This window comes from Beta vulgaris, chromosome 3, assembly GCF_026745355.1.
Source record: "Beta vulgaris subsp. vulgaris cultivar EL10 chromosome 3, EL10.2, whole genome shotgun sequence".
Classification (NCBI taxonomy): domain Eukaryota; kingdom Viridiplantae; phylum Streptophyta; class Magnoliopsida; order Caryophyllales; family Amaranthaceae; genus Beta; species Beta vulgaris.
This window is the reverse complement of record NC_079204.1, coordinates 8,047,584-8,066,574: the sequence shown is the minus strand read 5'-3', so window position 1 is coordinate 8,066,574 and position 18,991 is coordinate 8,047,584. Positions and strand designations below refer to the sequence as shown.

General features: G+C 36.6%; 3 protein-coding genes across 6 annotated transcripts in view; all 3 read left to right on the top strand.

Moving 5' to 3' along the window:
- Positions 1-18,991, top strand: part of LOC104888517 (gamma-secretase subunit APH1-like) — a 54,011-nt gene that overhangs the window by 12,944 nt on the left and 22,076 nt on the right. The gene's annotated exons all lie outside the window — the stretch shown is intronic.
- Positions 904-9,713, top strand: LOC104888519 (fanconi-associated nuclease 1 homolog). Of its 4 annotated transcripts, none has more exons than XM_010673528.4 (15): positions 904-1,335; positions 2,486-3,015; positions 3,104-3,208; positions 3,600-3,864; positions 3,967-4,029; positions 4,779-4,853; positions 4,962-5,077; positions 5,888-5,958; positions 6,044-6,131; positions 6,222-6,362; positions 6,434-6,660; positions 6,964-7,285; positions 7,395-7,628; positions 8,100-9,298; positions 9,385-9,713. In XM_010673528.4, the coding sequence occupies exons 1-14, from the start codon at positions 1,053-1,055 to the stop codon at positions 8,541-8,543; spliced, it is 2,964 nt and encodes a 987-aa protein (XP_010671830.2). In that variant the 5' UTR covers positions 904-1,052; the 3' UTR covers positions 8,544-9,298; positions 9,385-9,713. The 4 variants fall into 4 exon arrangements, with proteins under 4 accessions (XP_010671830.2, XP_010671832.2, XP_010671834.2 ...); XM_010673530.4 differs by having other exon boundaries at positions 906-1,335; positions 7,012-7,285; XM_010673532.4 differs by having other exon boundaries at positions 1,192-1,335; positions 2,502-3,015.
- On the top strand, positions 12,367-15,446 carry LOC104887176 (uncharacterized). Its single transcript, XM_048640987.2, has 2 exons — positions 12,367-12,598; positions 14,467-15,446. The coding sequence occupies exons 1-2, from the start codon at positions 12,439-12,441 to the stop codon at positions 15,444-15,446; spliced, it is 1,140 nt and encodes a 379-aa protein (XP_048496944.2). The 5' UTR covers positions 12,367-12,438.

Sequence of the window (18,991 nt, the reverse complement as noted above, 5' to 3'; positions counted from 1 at the left end):
TTAGTTTAGTTTTTTCTCCGCAGTTTAGTTTCTCTCAGGCTCCGTTTGGTAGGGCGTAAAACGTTTTCCCGGAAAACTATTTTCCTCTATTTTCAGTTTTACATTGTTTGGTTGGCAAAAGAGTGTAAAACTATTTTCCCTTGGGGTAAAATTACTCTCCCAAGGATGGAAAACCATTTTCCTTTCAAAATGAAGGGAAAACTATTTTCCTTCTTTCTCTTGTACACTCCTCTCACTACCTCCTTACTTTCCCTTTCATTTTCCTTTCATTTCATCATTTTTTTTACATCGAACCAAACAACGGAAAACTAAATTTGGAATTGTGTTTTCCATTGTAAATTGTTTTCCATGAAAATCATTTTACACTGAAAATATTTTACGCCCTACCAAACGGAGCCTCAGTTTCATTCAGTTCAATTCAAGTTACATCAAATTCTCTCAGTGTAAAAGAACAGGGTTTTAATCCTTGCAAAAATAAAAAAAAACCATGTCCTATAACTCTTGTTTGGGAATAAGTGCTCATGATATGACCTAATAAATGTTTGTATGTGATTAACTTATCAATTAAAGGGTTGTATTCCCCTAAATTTTCAAGTTATATAAGAAAAATAAGTCATCATAAAGGTCTAAGTCAAGTAAAATATTGCATCTAATAAAAAAAGAAGGTATTTGTTTTTTTTTGTAAACAAGCAACTAAGTGCAATGATATAGACGAGATTCAATCTCAAATCTCGAATACCACTTCTATAAAACTTTACCAACTAAATTAGATAGCATCTACAAAATGGGTTAAGTATAAATGATCATGACACTTCATATGAACAAAAGTATCATTAGTGGGAAAACTCGAAGAAAATTTACAAGTAAATATTGGAATTTGTAAACAAACGGTCAAAGTCCCCTTAAAAATGGCGGGAGTAGGATATAAAAAAAGCGTCCTCAACACTTTACCCATTTTGAATAAATTGAGAACTTCAAAGCTACTCTACTAAAAATTAGGGCTAAATTCTCAAACGCTGTTACGCAAATTATATCCCAATTTCTGGAAAAATATGCTAAGAGGAAGAGAAAGTTTAAGAAGAATCATCGGAAAACGAAGAAGATTTCTTCCCAACCTCTCTCGTATCATCTCCGCCTCATCTTCTCCAACATTGTCGACTTCTCTCGAAGATGGAAATCACAAATTATCAATCGAGGATTCTGCAATTCCAATGGCGGAATCCAAGTTAGTCGACGACAATTCGGAAGTTGTTATTTCTGAGAATAATTTCGTTATTTGTCCTGTTTGTAGTAATCAGATTCGCGGTGATGATCACTCAGTTAATTCACATATTGGTGAGTCTAATTCTAGATTGAAATTTGTGAAATTATCTCCTTTTTTCATATTTAATGAAATGATTTGATTTGTAGCTAGGATGATAAGAAAATTGCTTGTTTATATTGAGTGAATTATTTGGTTGTTTTAGATTAAAGATGTTGTTCCCGATATTATTTTACAATTTCATATTTTTTTGTTTTTTGTTTTTTGTTTTGACTGGTATAATCTCATAATTTATAATGTCTTTTTCCTATTTTATTTGGTTTTTGGAGTTTGAATGTGGAAGTGAAATATCAGTGAAGATGAGAAAAGTTTGTGTTCAATGTGATTGGCATGTTGTGAACGACTTCAATGGCATACAACTTCTGTCGAGGTTGTCGGGTTCATGATATATTACTCCCTCCTGTTTTTATTAGTTTATCCGTTTCTTTTGACAAAGTTTTAGGAAAAACAATGTTGTGGGACAAAGAAAAAAAGAGAAACTATTATTTTATATTAAAGTTGAATGTATGTGTGATGGAAAGTTAGTGGTCACATTCCAAAAGCAAAAACAAAAGAAATGGGTAAACTAATAAGGGACATCCCAAAAAAGAAAAAGGGTAAATTAATAAAGACCGGAGGTACAACTAATTAGTGTAAGGTTTTCAAGTGGTGGTCTCCATTTTTATGATCAAAACAATAGAGATTACAAGTGGAAAACTTTCTCACTTGTCATTTTCCTTCGAAATCGGAAAACTAATGAGTGTAATAACCCTAATGATTGGTGAGGTGTACTAATGTAGATCCACGTAGCATTTTCGGGCTTGTTGCTATAACAAGCTTGACTATGCTTCAGTTACTCTACCACCTCCGCGCAAAGTTAGACAACTTTTCAATGTTGTTTGAACTTGTTCTTTGTCTACAAGAAGCACTAATTTGTTTGATATAGTTTGAAATCTAATATACACACCACTCATTGGTAAGAAAATAGTGGTATCATGTGCTCTGCTAGAGAACATGTTAAGAGTGTAGCTTTGTCCGGGGATATCAGGCATCAGCTATAAGTTAAAGTTTTTCCTTTTTTTGAAGCATCATTTTTGTTCTAAATAACTTTCATTCTCCCAGTACTTCACTTGGCCTAGATTTGTTTTAAATGTTTTTTCTGATGTCAAAATGATGCCTTCTCAGATTTGTGTCTTGTCAGAGGGACCAAGCGCAAGCTGAGTCAACGAACTCTTCTTCAGTTCAGCTTTTGTTCGAAACCTAAACTTAATAAGTGCGCAACTGAGGGAGTTCATGCAGACACTACTGTAATTCACGATAGTGAACCTATGCAGAATAATTGTCTACAGCTGTCCAACATTAGCACTAATGATGTAACTTCTGCTAAAAGTCAATGTGAAATGACTAGACCTCCTGATGGAGCCTCATTGAAATCATCGTTAGGTTTAGATACAACCACACAACCTGAAGACAATCTTATGGAGAAGAATCGTATTGATGATAATGTAAATGAGTTGGTTGATGCTTCCTCAGGGCCCTTTGGATGTGAGGCCCCAAACTATGATGTGGAAGGAATTCTCAGAGAGTTATCTTCGATGGCTCTTGAGACTTACATTGTGGGTCGTAGGTATGTTAATGCAGCAGAAGTTGTTTCTGGAGCTAGCATCAGTTTTCTCAGAGACCCTACCAACATTAAAGATCCCAATGCCGTCAAGGTTTGACCTGATTATCTCATTTTTTTTTAAAAAAAACTTGATTTCTTGCTGATCCTGTTATAGACAATATGTGTTCCAACGGGGCCAGGCTGTTTCTCCAGATTCTGGCAATGGAAGAGTCCTCGGCTTTCTTCCTCGACAATTGGCTCAGCATCTGTCCCCTTTGATTGACAAATATAAGCTAATTTTTGAGGTATTTTGTGACAGTATTGTTTTAAAACATCTTTATCAATTATTATGTATTATGATTCTATCTGTAGATTACTCCTCATTGTTGTTCTTGTTTATAATGGACATTGGCTTGAAGTCCTGTATTGCATGATCTTACCAAGGAAAATAGCAAAGATAGGAGATTTGCAAAGAAAAACATACTCTAATTGGTTACTGCTGATAATTAAAGATTAAGAAATTGATAGCATTGTGCACAAACTTTTCAGGGCCTATTATTTTTTGCAAGAATAGCCATTTTAAATCGAAGTGTTTGCCAGTTCTACTGTTGCCAGCATCCTTCATTTTTCCTTAGCTCCTAGTGTGTAATTGTTAGCTTCCGTGCTTGTTATTTCAAATGAGGAATTTTACCACAGGGAGTCATCATTTCAGTCCCGGAAAATCCCGTGGATATTGTACCCATCAAGATGATGTGCCTTAAATCACCATCCTGTAATGAAGTGGCGAAGGATGACATTCCTATGTTGAAGTCTCTATGCTTGAATATCTTACATTTGATTAAGTCTGGTAAGAATTGTCCACCAACCCCCATAAAGTACCAGCAGAATTTCCGAGTTGTAATTGAAGAGGCTTTAACGAGCAACACTGATCTTTTCACGGATGCTGAGAAGTTTTTCTTAGGTAGTTTATCTTTTTTGCTTCTCAACTTAGCTTTCGTGTATAACATTTATGGCTTATTTGTGTTGCTGGATTGTTATAAATAATACAGTTCACTGTTACCAGAATCATTCAACTCAATGTCAGATGACAGCCAAAGGCTCTTTGTTCGACTCTACACAAGAAAAGGTTCTCCATACATGTTATCAAACTTTCAAATTTCTAGTTTTCTTCACCATAGGAAATGGCTTTATTGTGTTTGTAGGCCTTCAATTTAGTGGAGTTTTTTGCTTCTTTATGCATATGTTATTTCCTCAAGAAAAATAAAGTTACCCCTTTCCTCTGTCATGAGATTGCTTCTGTATTGTTTGGTATAACATATCTGCCCACATGCATAACTCACCTTTGAATACTATGGATGTTGGCTTTGGAATCAGGGTGGCCATGTATACATGTAAAGATGCAACCTCTTGTGAAGCAAACAGATATGACTGTTTTTCTTGCTGTGATCTAGTGCTGTCTTAGTATTTCTCAGCTATTATAGCTGCGCTACATTACTATATGGTGTTTGCTCCTTTGGCTTTATAGTGTGGGTTGAGGATTGCCAAGATTAAGAGAGATTCTTTTAAAAACATGCTGAAATTAATTGCGATGGAGTTTTTCTTTTATTATCTCTGGGTATACTTGCTCTCTAGAACTATGGGGATTTATGCAAATTTTTGTTGCTATTTTCGTTTTTGGTGCAACTAGTCTCTTACCTGCATATACTGATAAATATTGAAAAAGAATTAACTGTTTTGTTCAAATTTCATGTCACGCTCGTGGCTTATATAATTTCTGATGCCTATATAACAAACTTGAAGACATGCAGGGAATGTTTTGCATTCCGCATGCTTCTTTTTCCTATGGAAATTCTTAACAAATAAATTTTCTTTCAGGACCATGGTTTCGCATATCTAGTTTTTCATATCCTGAAATACTGGATTACAAACAAGCAGTTAGTGAGCTCTCGGGTAAAATTTCATTGCAGCTTTTAGTTTTTGCAATGTACTTTATCTTGCTAGTACTAGATAGCAAGCTTAATAGATGAATGTTGATCTTTGTATGATATTATCCAACAGAAGCGTCTTATATCTGTTCTTTTGGCTATAAGAGTGAGGTAAATGACAACGATCTGGAAGAAATTCTTAACATGCTTACAGTGAGTGAGCTGTGCGAGATCTTGCAAACACTTAAGGTCTGCACTTTCTTTCCCTTCTTTGATCCCTGATGGTATAAATATTAATGATCTCATTAAGCATGATGGTATAGATATTAATAATCTCATTGAGCATGATGTTGTAGATGTTAATAATCTCATTAAGTATGGAGGCAAGGTGCAGATGTTGGAGCATGTTGAATGGAGCTTTCTGTAGCTTGGATGATTTCATGATGGATGCTCCTAAAGTAATTTGATCTCTGATGACTGCATAGTAAAAGATATTCTGTGTGGACAGATACGGGTTAAACATGCATGCCTAGATGCAATACTTTCATATTTCGAAATTTTCAGTGCAGAGTTGTGTGATATTTGTTCATGGTTAGGTTAGAATTATTGGATTTCTAGTTAGACTTGCATTTTTATCTTTCTTGGAAAAAAAGGTGGTCAACTCATCTGATTGTTTGCAAGACTCCTGTTGATCCTTGCGGGTAGTATTCGTTGGTTGCTGAACATCATGGACTACTCTTTAGGTTTTTGTGTTGAGACAAGGCAATTCAAGCTTTATTGTATTCTACTTTAAAAAAGGATGGTTGATTGTTAGTGCACAGAGAGGCTAATTATGTTACCAAGCCAGAGATCATTCATAACTGAAGGTAGAAACTAGAAACTGGAATCATTTGGTACTCAACGGAAGATATCAAACTTGATAACTATAAAAACCCTTAGTAGCTTCAGATCATTAAAATCTTACGGTATTTGCAGAAATTAAAAATTGGGATTCTGGTTGTTCTTGCAGCTGGACAATATAATGATGTTTGTGATAGTTGTTTTTCCATTGGACTTTAGGATTCCAAACGTGGCTTGAGGAAGAAGGAACTCATTGCATCACTCTATTCTTCATATAAAGATGGACTTTGGTATGATGAATTTTCTGTTATAAAAGATTATATTGGTTATTCATTGCTTACATGCTTTAAGAGTGTCTACATGGTAACTATACAGCCGACTCCTGCCAAGTCTAGTTCTTGACAGAACAGCAACATGTGTTCGAATTTCACCATTTGCCGAATCTCTTTTGTGGCGTGTTCAGGTGATGACTAAGACATGATAGTTGTACTCTTTTTTCTTTCTTTCTTATGGCATCATCATTCATCCTAAATATTGCAATTGCTTTATGTAGAGATTATTCTTCCTCGATGGAGAGCAGGACTTGTCTGCTTTCCTTCTAGCTGACTTGCAAATACTTAAGTATCCAGAGTACAAATGTACGATTACCCAACCAATATTCTCTGCCAGAAGTGACTTGCTTGCTTATGAAGAGGTTAGTACTTGTCTACGCCAATAGAAACTTCATCCGAGTTTCCTTTTCCAACCAGTGTTTTGTTAGTGCAGGCAATTGAAGTTGCGCAAATTATGGACCAATCCCTGGATGAAGGCAACTCAAAAATGGTGCTACAGTGTATAGAGAGAGCCAAATCTCAATTGTCAAGCTATGTTGAACTGAAAAAACAATCAGTGCCTTTGGAGTCAGAGGCTCCGTTTCTTCAGTGCTTTTCAGCAGCTTGGGTTAATTCTAAAGTAGTCTTACTTGGTGTTTCCTTCCATGAACAGGAACGTAGGTATATATTCGAATTTTCAGCTGTTTCCTACAGTAAAAGTTATGTATACATCACACATATGTTAGAAAGGAGGCAATTTACACATCATAGGCTGCTCTCATCTGTTGTATTTGACCTGTTGAAGGATGAAGAAGACTGTCATTCATGAATTTATCACTTTTTTATTTTATTAATTTTCTGTCTTACCCTTTTGTCTATAGCCTAGTGCAAGCCGCAGGGATTTTCTTCTGCATGTTTGTAGCTTTTACGTTTCTTGTCCAATATATACAATATTTATGTCAATGTTGTTTTCTGTGCTTTTAGAATACGGTTAGCTTTTGAACTTGTAGCTGAAATACACTTTATTTATAGATACCAGGATGCAATAAAATTATTGAAGCTGTTGCTGAATACTTTTACTTCTGATGGAAGAAGAGGGTACTGGACGTTAAGATTGTCAGTTGATTTAGAGCACGTTGGCTATATTGAAGATAGTCTCTCTGTTGCAGAAGATGGAGTATTAGACCCCTGGGTCCGTGCTGGTTCAAGAATGGCATTGCGAAGGCGGGTCATACGCTTGGGTAAGCCACCAAGGCGTTGGAAATCCCCTAGTTTTGCTGCTTCTGTCAAAATGAAGATTAAAGAGGTAACTTCGTGGAGATTCTAATAGTTCTTGTTCATTTGCATAACACTAAAGAAGCTTCACAAAAATCATATTCTAGCAGTTTTACTACAAGCATTGTTTGTAAACATAGGTTCATATACAAGGGAGACCATTAAATGGCAAAGTAGGGATGAAGAGCAGATTTTATGGCCAAGATGATGAGCAATGTGGAGTAGAAGAGCTTGCTCTACAATTCTATGCAGGAGAAGGGGGTGGTTGGCAGGGTGTTCATTCAGAAAGTGGCATATGGCTAACCATCTATGGTCTTCTTATGTGGGATAGTATATTTTTAGATATACCAAATACCTTCCGCACCAGATTTCAGGTACTAAAACCTTGCAGATTCTTGCTTTTATTTGTACCTGGAAGCTATGTTAATCGGACTCATAATTTTATCTAAACTATCCGTGTCGGATCCACTACACTCCGGCATGGGTATGGTCTGGACACTTTAACACTGGGCCAAAATCATCAATTTTTTTGATAAATTAACCAAGTGAGACACTTTGGACATGAACTCGTATCAGCTACAAGTACTTGAGCCTGGGTAAGATATTTTATTCCGACTCTTATTTCACCTTAAGTACCTGTGTCAGATACTTATCACTCCGACATGGACATGCCCACTTATACATTCCTTTTCGACCAAACAATACCATTTTTTTTTAATAAGAGTCTTTTCTAACACTTTGACATTTGATAAATACCCGTGTGACCGTGTCTCACACTTCTAGCGAATTTTGACAAACATAGTCTGGAAGTATTCAGGCACTTGATCGGAAACTTTCATTTGCAGAATGCACCTTTGGACATGGACAGTGATTATTTCTATGTTGCCAGAAAGAGTATTATCGAACCTCACTTGCAGAAGATCCATGATGGTATGGCTGAGGCTATCCTCATAATGTCGTGGGAGTTACATTTGGGAACTCTTTGCAGGGGTGTTAATTGGGAAAGACATTCTCTTTCTGAGCTTCGTGCTGCTGTTACATGCATTGGTGGGCCTTGCCTAGCAAATCTTTGCCGGCTTTTGGCTCAGGATTACAGGAGTTGGTCTAGTGGCATGCCTGATCTGCTGTTATGGCGCTTTCATGGAGACTACAGTGGTGAAGCGAAACTTGTTGAAGTCAAAGGCCCTAAAGATCGACTCTCTGAACAGCAGCGAGCATGGTTGCTTACTTTGATGGATTGTGGTTTCACTGCCGAGGTTTGCAAAGTAAACCCTCCAGCAGTTACATGATAGTTGCTGTAACTGGGTTTTGTGATCAAACAAATGGACGCCTTTGCGCTTTGTTGCAAGTTGCAACTTCTGATTCTGCCAATTCTAAGCAGAATATTTATATTTGATCCTGGGCAACACTTCACGTCATATCATACCTGTATTATTAATCCACATTCTTGACGATGTTACATTGCCATTTTTTACCCAATCAGTAAAACTTTTTGGCATGGTAAGGAATTTTGTAAATATATTGTAGAAATTAGCTCAGTTGCAATTTTGCACACATGTTATATATGCTTGATGGTACCACCTATTAGTGCTTGTATTAGGTGTGATTTACCCGAAAAATTGTAATATTAGATGTTTCACCAGTGACTTGAGTTATCTCAGGAGTCCACTCATGGTACACCCGGGTGTACCATGCTCATGGTACACCCAGGTATTTTCGTAATTAATTGGAACTCTAAGGACACGCTGGTAATTTCAAGTACTCTCTCTCCTCAACCTCCTCCTCTTCCGCGTGCTTCACTGCCATTTTTTCCAGCTTTGTTGCTGTTCATTTCCGTTAATAAGGAGTCGTCTTCTTCTGGCGAAAACGATGGCGGTTTCTTTCTCGCTCTTCTTTCTCGTCGGAATCACGAAATCAAAACTTCCACATCTGAAATTTCGAAACAAAACTTCAATTTCCAGATCTGAAGTTTGCGAAAGATCAATAAAAAGGCCGATACGCTCGCCGGAGAGGTTTCCAGATCTGTCTTTCATGGCTGCCGGAGGTATTCATCCTTTTTTGTCATTCTCTCTCTAGATTAGGTTAAGTTAATTGTGTTTTAATGGTGATTATGTGATTTTGTGGTTTCAGTGATATGCACTTTTGCAATCAACCAATGGAGAAAATTTGAGAGCAAAAGAGTTGAACAAAATGGGAATGAATTGCTTGATTCGCTGTCAATTTCAGTTCAGAAATAACTCAAATGAATTTGTCTTTAAGTTGATTGTTGTAATTTTATTTGTTTTTGTCAAGACTCAAGAGATTGATAATGGAGTTTTGTGTGTATTATGAAATTTTAGGTGTTTCCAAATGATTCGAAATTGTTTCACAAGTTGCAAGTTATAGGATTTGATGAATATGAGATTGTAATTTTCTCTTTTTCTTCCTATATTGATAATTTGATTTGCATGTTATTAGAATACTAGTTGTTGAGGAGAGAGAAAGTAGCTTATTCATGGTGGTGGTGGTGTGCAACAGTGTTCATTAACATAATTTGTGCTCATACAAGTTTGCTCATTTTCTTAAATGAGTATTTGTGCTCATTCAAGTTTGCTCCTTTTCTTAAATGAGTATTTGTGCTCATTCAAGTTTTGCTCATTTTCTTAAATGAGTAGAAATACTTACTCATCTACTCATTTTACTCATTTGCTCATTTGATCATTTGCTCATTTTGCTCATTTGCTCATTTGCTCATTTCCCATTTTGTTCATTTGGCGAAAATAGACTTGGGTGTACCATGAGCATGGTACACCCGGGTTTACTATAAAGATCTCCTTATCTCAGGTGTGGAATTTTTTTTTTTTATTATTTTCACACCAAAAATAAATGTGAAGTACACGTATGCAAATTTGAGTTTTAATCTAAAAATGACGATCCAAAGTCGTCTAATTAAATTCTAGTTTAAAGCTATTATTAAATTATCGATCGTCACAATTCTATTTTCAGGCTTATGAAAATTATGACAAATATGGGAGGTAAATTTAAGCTCTCCTTTCAAATGCATTGTTTCACTTACCACGAGAAAAAAATGTTACTCTCTCAAATATTTTCCTTGTAGAAAGCTAGGTTGATCGTTTGTGGTTTAGGTCATGGTCAAAGTCATATTATACGGCCAAAAGAGCATACATAATAGTTGCTCAAAAAACTTGATCACCAATTAATAAATTAGTTCATCTTTCTTATATTTCACTCAGAGGTGATCATGGATCGGATCGGGTCGCGCCTAAAAAAATTACCCATAAGTCAGGTCGAGCTAAAATTCGGGGTAAAATTTTGTGCCCAAAGCCCATTATTTTGGGCGAAAATGAGCGGACTTTTCGAGCCAAAATCGGACCGGGCCAAAAAAATAGACTAAAAAATCATTTTTGGTTTTCCCAAAGCCCGACCCAAAGCAAAAAAAATCGAATTGGATCGGGCTCGATCGCGGACCAAATTTTTCTAGACCAAACCCGCCCAAAAAATCGGGCTGGGCCAAGCCCGCAGGCCGTGTTGGAGTTAATCAGCTCTAATTTCACTAGAGCTAATTATGACCCACTTTGTCCGCCAGCTTGATCCAATCTAACTTGAAAAAGTGCGATTTGAGCTTAAACTAATTTTTGGGAAGGCGATCCTTGAAACAGTCCAATGGCTGTAATTTCGATCCTAATTACAGTACTTGAAAGTAGTAAGCAAGTTGCTTAACCATTGGAGCAAAATAATTGATACGTGCTTGAGAGTAAAACCTGCTCCACTAAGCTAGTCGCTTGACTTCAGAATGGCAATATGATATGATTGGTGAATGCATCTCCATCAAGAATGAAACACAATTTCTTTTGTTTTCTTTCTAATTATGATTAAATAAAAAAATAAGTTGAAAATACTAATTGACATTTGAGAATAGGGACCATACAAGTAACAATATGTTGTAGCTTATCACTACATACCTTGTAGCTAGACAATGATATTGCTTAAAAAGTTGATGCGACAACAAATGAAACTATGAAGTATTGTAGCTACCTATTAAAAACAATCCAAATTTGAAATTTAGGAAAAAATATTTTGCAAAATATTTATATAAAAAAAAATCAATACTTAGGGCCTGTTCTCCCCAGCTTATTTTCAATTCAGTTCAGTTCAGTTCAGTTCAATTCAGCTCCAATAAGTTCAGTTCAGTTCGGTTCAGCTCAACTCTTTTATAACCATTTTGTTAAATATTATTATTATGTTGGTAGAATTTATTTTACTAATTACTCTTACTCTTATTATTATTATTATTATTATTATTATTACTATTATTATTATTATTATTATTATTATTATTATTATCATTATCATCATTATTATTATTTAAATATATATCATTACTATTAAGTATTATTATTATTATTGTTGTTGTTGTTTCTATATATTATTTTGTTTATTATAGCTTTACTCATTATTATTACTATTATTAGGAGGAGGAATATGGTTTAGGTCAAAGCACAAATAAACCCACTTTTTTTAGCACAAATTGCATCAAGACTGGTTTATGATGTAATTTTCACTGTCCAACCCAATCATTATTTTTATTACTAAATATTTTTATATTATTAAATCTAATTATTAAAATAGTAATATTAATTTACTTCTTAGATATTATTGTTATTAATATCATCATCAAGTATTAATATATTAATACAATAATATAAAAATAATATTAATTATCATTATTATCATTAATTATTATTATTAATAATAATTTATGATTATTAATATTATTTATTTATATGTATCATTTAACAAAATACAATTTATTATTGATTATTATTACTTATCATTATAATTATTATTTAATATTCATATTATTATTGTTTAAATTATTATTTATATATTTATTACATTGAATTTAATTCAATTTAATTCAATTCAATTCAATTCAATTCAGTTCAGTTCAGCTCCAATAAATTCAGTTCAGTTCAGCTCCAATAAGTTCAGTTCAGTTCAGTTTAGCTGTTTTATGTCGAAGAGAACAAACCCTTAGTTAAAGAGTTGGGACTTGGGAGGGAAATTAGAAGTAAAGACTAAATTTTCATGAAAATACTTTGTGATGTAATATTCTATGTAAACAGTGAACAGATAAAACGGCGCCGCCCATGATTAGACACTACACTGCAGTTCTGCAGTGATATGATGTATCACCGGGTGAATTATTTACCCGGCACTATATGTACCGCACTTCGCGGGAGAAAATGGATAACACAACAACAAGAGCTTACTCCCCAATCTTGCTTAAAATCTCTCTATAATACAACACGTTATCAGCACGATTTCGCTCTACTATCCAAAGGTAGTTCTTCTCAATTGCTACTAATCTTTTTTCAAAAAAAATTATGGATCACCAGTGTAATGGGATCAATACTATTCTAAACAATGTATCTCTTTGTAGTATATATTTTATCATAGAACGTAATAAAAATAGTGTACCTTGCACCACAAACCCGGCACGAGGAGTTGGTAGTACACCCCAACGCCATAATACTAACGTTAATAGCCACGTCGGTGAACGCCGACAAACCACCGTCCCTAACCTCAATGATAACCCTCCTCCGGAACCACCAACTGAAATCCGGCAAACTCCTAATAATAATAATAAAAGGAGTAGGGACGATGAGGGTCCTTCCGTCAACAACAAGCGACGGCAAAGCAATTAACTGGCGGTATCGGCTCGGCCGCCACCAAGCAAGTCGCGCCACCTTCATGGAGGGCAAAGACCTTGCATTTAAAGCCGCCTATATGGACGGGCTATATGGACGGGCTATTATGTTAAACTTGCCGCCTAAATGGACGGACTCCGCCGCCTGGATGGACGGCTTACACTACAAAGAGGATGAATTTTTGGCCGGAAAATAGCTATAATGGTGGAGCTACCTGCTATTTTTTTCTTGTTTGATATTTATGTCTTGTATTTTTTTTTAACTGTGAAAAAAAAAAGGGGGGAGAAAGCATTGAAAGAAATGGTGAAAGAAGTAGCTAGATCTTCTTTGCACCGTTTCTTTCAACAGATTATAAGTAGTATCTACCTTCAGATTTCCTATAAATTGCAAAACTACTAGTTCCAATGCAAATGTGATGACACATCAACCTGATGACTTGTGCCTTGTTAATGCTTGTCAGCAACTTCTCCCATGCTAACTTGAAATTTTGTCATCTAGCAATCAAGTGGGCATTAAATTTTATGTTTCATATTCTGAAGTTTTGTTGCAAGTTGTATATGATAGTTCCAATACATCTTGTCAGTATGTTTTTTTTTTGGCGTCATTTACAAAGCAGCCATTTCACTTGCTTTTTAGTACATGGGCAGCTACATGAAAGAATCTTGTCAGTATGTTATTACATCTTCGTCTAATATGAATTGTAGCTCCTTCTTTTCTTTTTCTTTTTAATGTGAGCTAAGTACTAAAATTTATATTATAGCTTAGATAAAGCATCAAACAAAATCTTATCTATGATAGAAGAGTCTTGTGTTAGAAATATGTATTGTAGGCACAAACATTTTTTTGTAAAGTATTACATATACTCTATTTCTCTTTTGGTTTTTGTCAAAATTTACGTATAACTCATTAGTATATATTTTACCTGTTAAATGTGATTAGTGTTTTTACACCACTATAAAAGGGATTTTAACCCTTCTCATTTTCTCGTCCGCCTCCCTCACTCACTTCTACCCCATAAAATTTTCTCTCTCATAAAACTTCACAAATTTCATCTCCACTATTTTCGGCCACCATGTACAATGCCGGAAACCGCCGTCCTCAAAGACACACCGATCTTCTAGAATCTTTCAGACAGTTGAAGGTCATGTTCTACTGGGGAATGATACTTATAACAGTTTTAGTAGGAATTATTGTAATTCTGTTTTTGCATATTGTAAAACGCAATTATAATGCTTAATTATGTAAATTTTCTATTAATATGCTATTAACACACGTGGTTTATTTTTAGACATAATAGTCAAATTCTGGTTAAACAAAAAAAAATGTAGCCTTTTTATATATATTTATTGTTCACCTTTCGTGTTATTATCATGTTTCGAACCCTTAACCTCTTGAACGGTTAAGGATTCTCGGACCTAGGCTTACATCCCAGTGTGATTTTCTTTCGGAACTTTATATATTAATTTTCTACTAATACTTTTAAAATATCACATGAACTCAGAAATGGCTAGACTTGCAAACCGAGACTTTGAGATCCTTGAAGCCTCATGCCAAAGATACCTAGAATGGAGGGTGGATGCAAAAGCTTACCTAAAGTCACTTAGCCTTGACCACACCATTGTCGAAGATGGTGCCCCTACCCCCTTGGAGCAAGCGAAAGCATTGGTGTATCTCAAACACCATATACATGAAGAACTCAAGTCTGAATACATCCTTGTGGAAGATCCCAAAGAATTATGGGATAACCTAAAGGATAGATTTGAGCATTTGCAAAGAATTATCGCTCCAAGGGCCCAACATGAATGGTCAGTACTCAGGTTCCAGGACTTTGCATCAGTACGCGAGTACAATTCTGCGGTACTTCGCATCACCTCACAGCTAAAGCTGTGTGGAGAACCTGTGTCTGAACGAGCCATAATTGAGAAAACTCTCTCCACTATGCATGCCAATAATGTTGTTCAGCAAGAACAATATCGTGAAAGGCGTTGCCAAAAGTTCTGCGACCTAATTGCATCCTTTTGGTCGCAGAACAGAACAATCAAATCCTGCTCTCAATTCATAATCAAAGGCCAGCAGGTACCAGCGCAGCGGCAGTTGAAACAAATGCCACTAGAGGTGGCAAGCGCTGGAATAAGCGGGGAGGTAACTCAAACTGGAATGGCCAATTCAACAATAGGGGTAATGGAGGAAGAAATAACAATGGAAGTGGCAGAGGAAGAGGACGAGGACGCCAAAACTGGCGCCCAAATAGAGGACGCGGAGGAAGAAACTCCCAACAAAGAACAAAGAGAATGCTTTAAATGTGGCATTCAAGGGCATTGGGCAAATGAATGTCGCACAGCCAAACATCTTGTGGATCTATATGTGGCCTCTACTAAGGGTCAAGGGAGACGTGGCGAAACAAATTTCGTCACTGAAACTAGTCCACTCCCGGACCTCGATGTAGCTGACTACCTCGTGGAAGATATTTCCAATGCCTAGCCCTCTTATTCCCCCTAGATCAACCTCTGATGTTGTTTTATGTTGTTGTATCACTCTACTTCATGTACACTTGTTTTATTTGATGTCTCTTTTAAACATTTCATGTAATGTACTTCTTTTCAATGAATAAATTTTTTAGATTTTGACAAATTTATATTTGAATGAAGATAATGACAAACAAAGGCGCCCAACAATGCCTGATTGATAGTGCCACTACACATACCATCCTGAGTAACAAGTCATACTTCACTCACCTCAAGCCAAGAAAACGACCTCAACACCATTGCAGGCACTGCAAAGATGGTTGAGGGTCAGGAAAGGCGTGATAGTGTTACCAAAAGGAACACACGTCACTATAAACAACGCATTGTATTCAGGTAAAACTCAAAGAAATCTATTGAGTTTCAAAGATCTACGCACAAATGGTTACCATGTGGAAACCGTTAACGAAAACGGGAAGGAGTACATGTATCTCACGAAATGTGACGATGGCAAGAAAATAATCCTTGAAAGGATGCCATCATACTCCTCTGGACTGTATTTTACTTATATCAGTCGAAACAAATTTGGTGTCCCACCATAAGGAAGACAACCAAGCAATATTTACTCTATGGCATGATCGCTTGGGTCACCCAGGAACAAGCATGATGACGAAAATCGTCCAAAGCTCAAATGGGCATCCGTTGAAAAACATACGGACCCCAAACTCAAATGAGCATAATTGTAAGGCTTGTTCCCTTGGCAAATTAATCATAAGACCTTCTAAAAATAAACTTGAAGGTGAAAATCTTGCATTCCTAGAAAGAATCCAAGGAGATATTTGCGGGCCAATACACCCATCATGTGGACCATTCAGATACTTTTGGTGTTGATAGACGCATCAACACGTTGGTCTCACGTTAGTCTCCTATCAACGAAGGAATGTTGCTTTTGCAAAACTGCTAGCACAATTACGCGTCTAAGGGCTCAATTCCCAGACTATCCCATAAGAAAATTCGGCTTGATAATGCCGGAGAATTCACATCCCGCACTTTTAATGACTATTGTATGTCATTGGGATAGACGTGACGAACATCAGTAGCCCATGTTCACACACAAAACGGCCTAGCGGAAGCATTCATAAAGCGACTACAATTAGTTGCGAGGCCATTACTCATGAAATCAAAACTCCCATCCTCTACATGGGGACACGCCATACTACATGTTGCGGCTTTACTGAGACTAAGGCCGAGCACCAAGCATGATCTATCCCCACTACAGTTAGTGGTTGGAAAGGAACCAAGCTTGCTCACCTACGAATTTTTGGTGTGTGCAGTCTACGCTCATATAGCACCACCAAAACGTACTAAGATGGGCCCACAAAGAAGGTTGGGAATCTATGTTGGATTTGAATCACCAACCATCATAAGATATCTAGAACTGTCAATTGTGATCTTTTCACCGCTCGGTTCGTCGATTGTCACTTTGATGAGACAATTTTCCCAACCTTAGGGGGAGAAAGCAGGCCCATGTTGGAATGAAATATCATGGAATGCCAAAATTTATCATATATTGATCAAAGATCAAATATGTGTGAGCAGGAAGTTCAGAAAATTATACACTTGCAAAACATTGCCAATCAATTGCCAGATGCATTCACTGATTCAAAAGGAGTGATAAAATCACATATACCCGCTGTGAATGCTCCTGCAAGGGTCGAAATCCCAAGAGAAATAACGGAAAATCCACTTGCAAATGAATCTGCAACACGCAAAAGGCGTGGAAGACCACTCGGAGCCAAAGATTTGAAACCGAAAGTCTAGAAGAATATAAATAAATAATGAGAAAACTGATGATTCTTCTAAAGTGGAACAATTTTCAAATGACGAAACTCATAAACCCCAAAATGAACTCAAAGATCAGATGCTACATCTGAGGGGGAGCATGAAAATGCTAGCGTCGACAATCACGAAATTTCAATAAATTTTGTCCATTCTAGAAAGCAATGGAATAGGGTAAAAACCCCATTGATGAAATATTTGCATATTCAATAGCCACAGAAATCACCACTGATATCGAGGACACCGAACCAAGATCGTGGATGAATGTCGACGAAGGAGTGATTGGCCTAAATGGAAAGAGGCCATTCAGGTAGAATTGAAATCTTAAAAAACGAGAAGTGTTTGGCCCTATAGCCCAGACCCCAAAGGGAATAAAACCCGTTGGATATAAATGGGTCTTCGTGCGAAAACGAAACGAGAAAAATGAAATCGTACGATACAAGGCAGACTTGTAGCCCAAGGTTTCTCCCAGAGACCTGGAATTGACTGAGAAAACATACTCTCCAGTGGTAGATGCCACGACACTAAGATTCCTTATAAGTCTATCTGCATGCAAAGGACTACAAATGCGCCTTATGGATGGCGTGACAGCATATCTCTATGGGTAACTTGACACTGATATCCAATGAGAGTCCCAGAAGGCTTGAACTACCTGAATCCTTGAGGTCAAAACCTCGGAACTACATTCCATAAAATTGAAAAAATCACTTTACGGTTTAAAACAATCTGGAAGGGATGTGGTACAACCGTCTTAGTGAATACCTCATGAATCGAGGCTATAAGAACGACCAAATTTGTCCATGTGTCTTCATCAAACAAACCAAAAATGGATTTGTTATAATTGCAGTATATGTTGATGACCTAAATATCATCGGGACACCCGATGAAATTGAAGAAACCGCTAAATGCATGATGAAGGAATTCGAGATGAAAGATCTTGGAAAGACTAAATTTTGTCTTGGACTACAAATTGAACACCTAAAGGATGGAATCCTTGTTCACCAATCCAATTATGCCGAGAAAGTGCTAAAAAGGTTTTATATGGACAAATCACAGCTGAGTTCACCTATGGTTGTTCGTCGCTTAAAAATTGATGAAGATCCTTTCCGCCCTAAGAAAGAAGGTGAGGATATACTCGGTCCCGAAGTACCATATCTAAGTGCCATTGGAGCCTTAATGTACTTAGCCATCAAGACTAGACCAGACATTGCATTCTCGGTCAATTATTAGCTAGATACAGCTCCGAACCTACAAACAGGCACTGGAGTGGAGTGAAACACTTACTCCGCTATATACGCGGGACAACGGATATGGGATTATTCTATCCACGAGACGGAAATCCTACCCTTGTGGGATATGCCGACGCAGGTTACTTGTCAGATCCAGTCAAGGCAAAATCGCAAACAGGTTATATTTTTAGCCATGGAAATACAGCAATCTCTTGGAAGTCAACAAAACATACTCTAACAGCTACTTCATCAAATCAAGCTGAATTAATCGCACTTTATGAAGTTGGTAGAGAATGTGTATGGTTAAGATCTTTGACCCATCACATACTCAAGGAAAGTGGTATCAAAGAGACACAAGAAGGTCCAACTAAAATCCATGAAGATAATACTGCTTGCATTGCACAAATTAAGGAAGGCTATATCAAAGGTGACAGAACAAAGCATATCGATCCTAAATTCTTTTCCACTCACGACTTGGAGAAGGAAGGAACAATTA

Excerpts from the sequence above, each read along its gene's own strand:
- LOC104888519 (XM_010673528.4), top strand. The coding sequence starts at position 1,053 with ATGCTAAGAGGAAGAGAAAGTTTAAGAAGAATCATCGGAAAACGAAGA. Across the intron at positions 3,865-3,966 it reads TGCTGAGAAGTTTTTCTTAG|AATCATTCAACTCAATGTCA; the intron begins GTAGTTTATCTT and ends CACTGTTACCAG. Across the intron at positions 6,132-6,221 it reads CTCTTTTGTGGCGTGTTCAG|AGATTATTCTTCCTCGATGG; the intron begins GTGATGACTAAG and ends TGCTTTATGTAG.
- LOC104887176 (XM_048640987.2), top strand. The coding sequence starts at position 12,439 with ATGATGTATCACCGGGTGAATTATTTACCCGGCACTATATGTACCGCA. Across the intron at positions 12,599-14,466 it reads TTTCGCTCTACTATCCAAAG|AAATGGCTAGACTTGCAAAC; the intron begins GTAGTTCTTCTC and ends ACATGAACTCAG.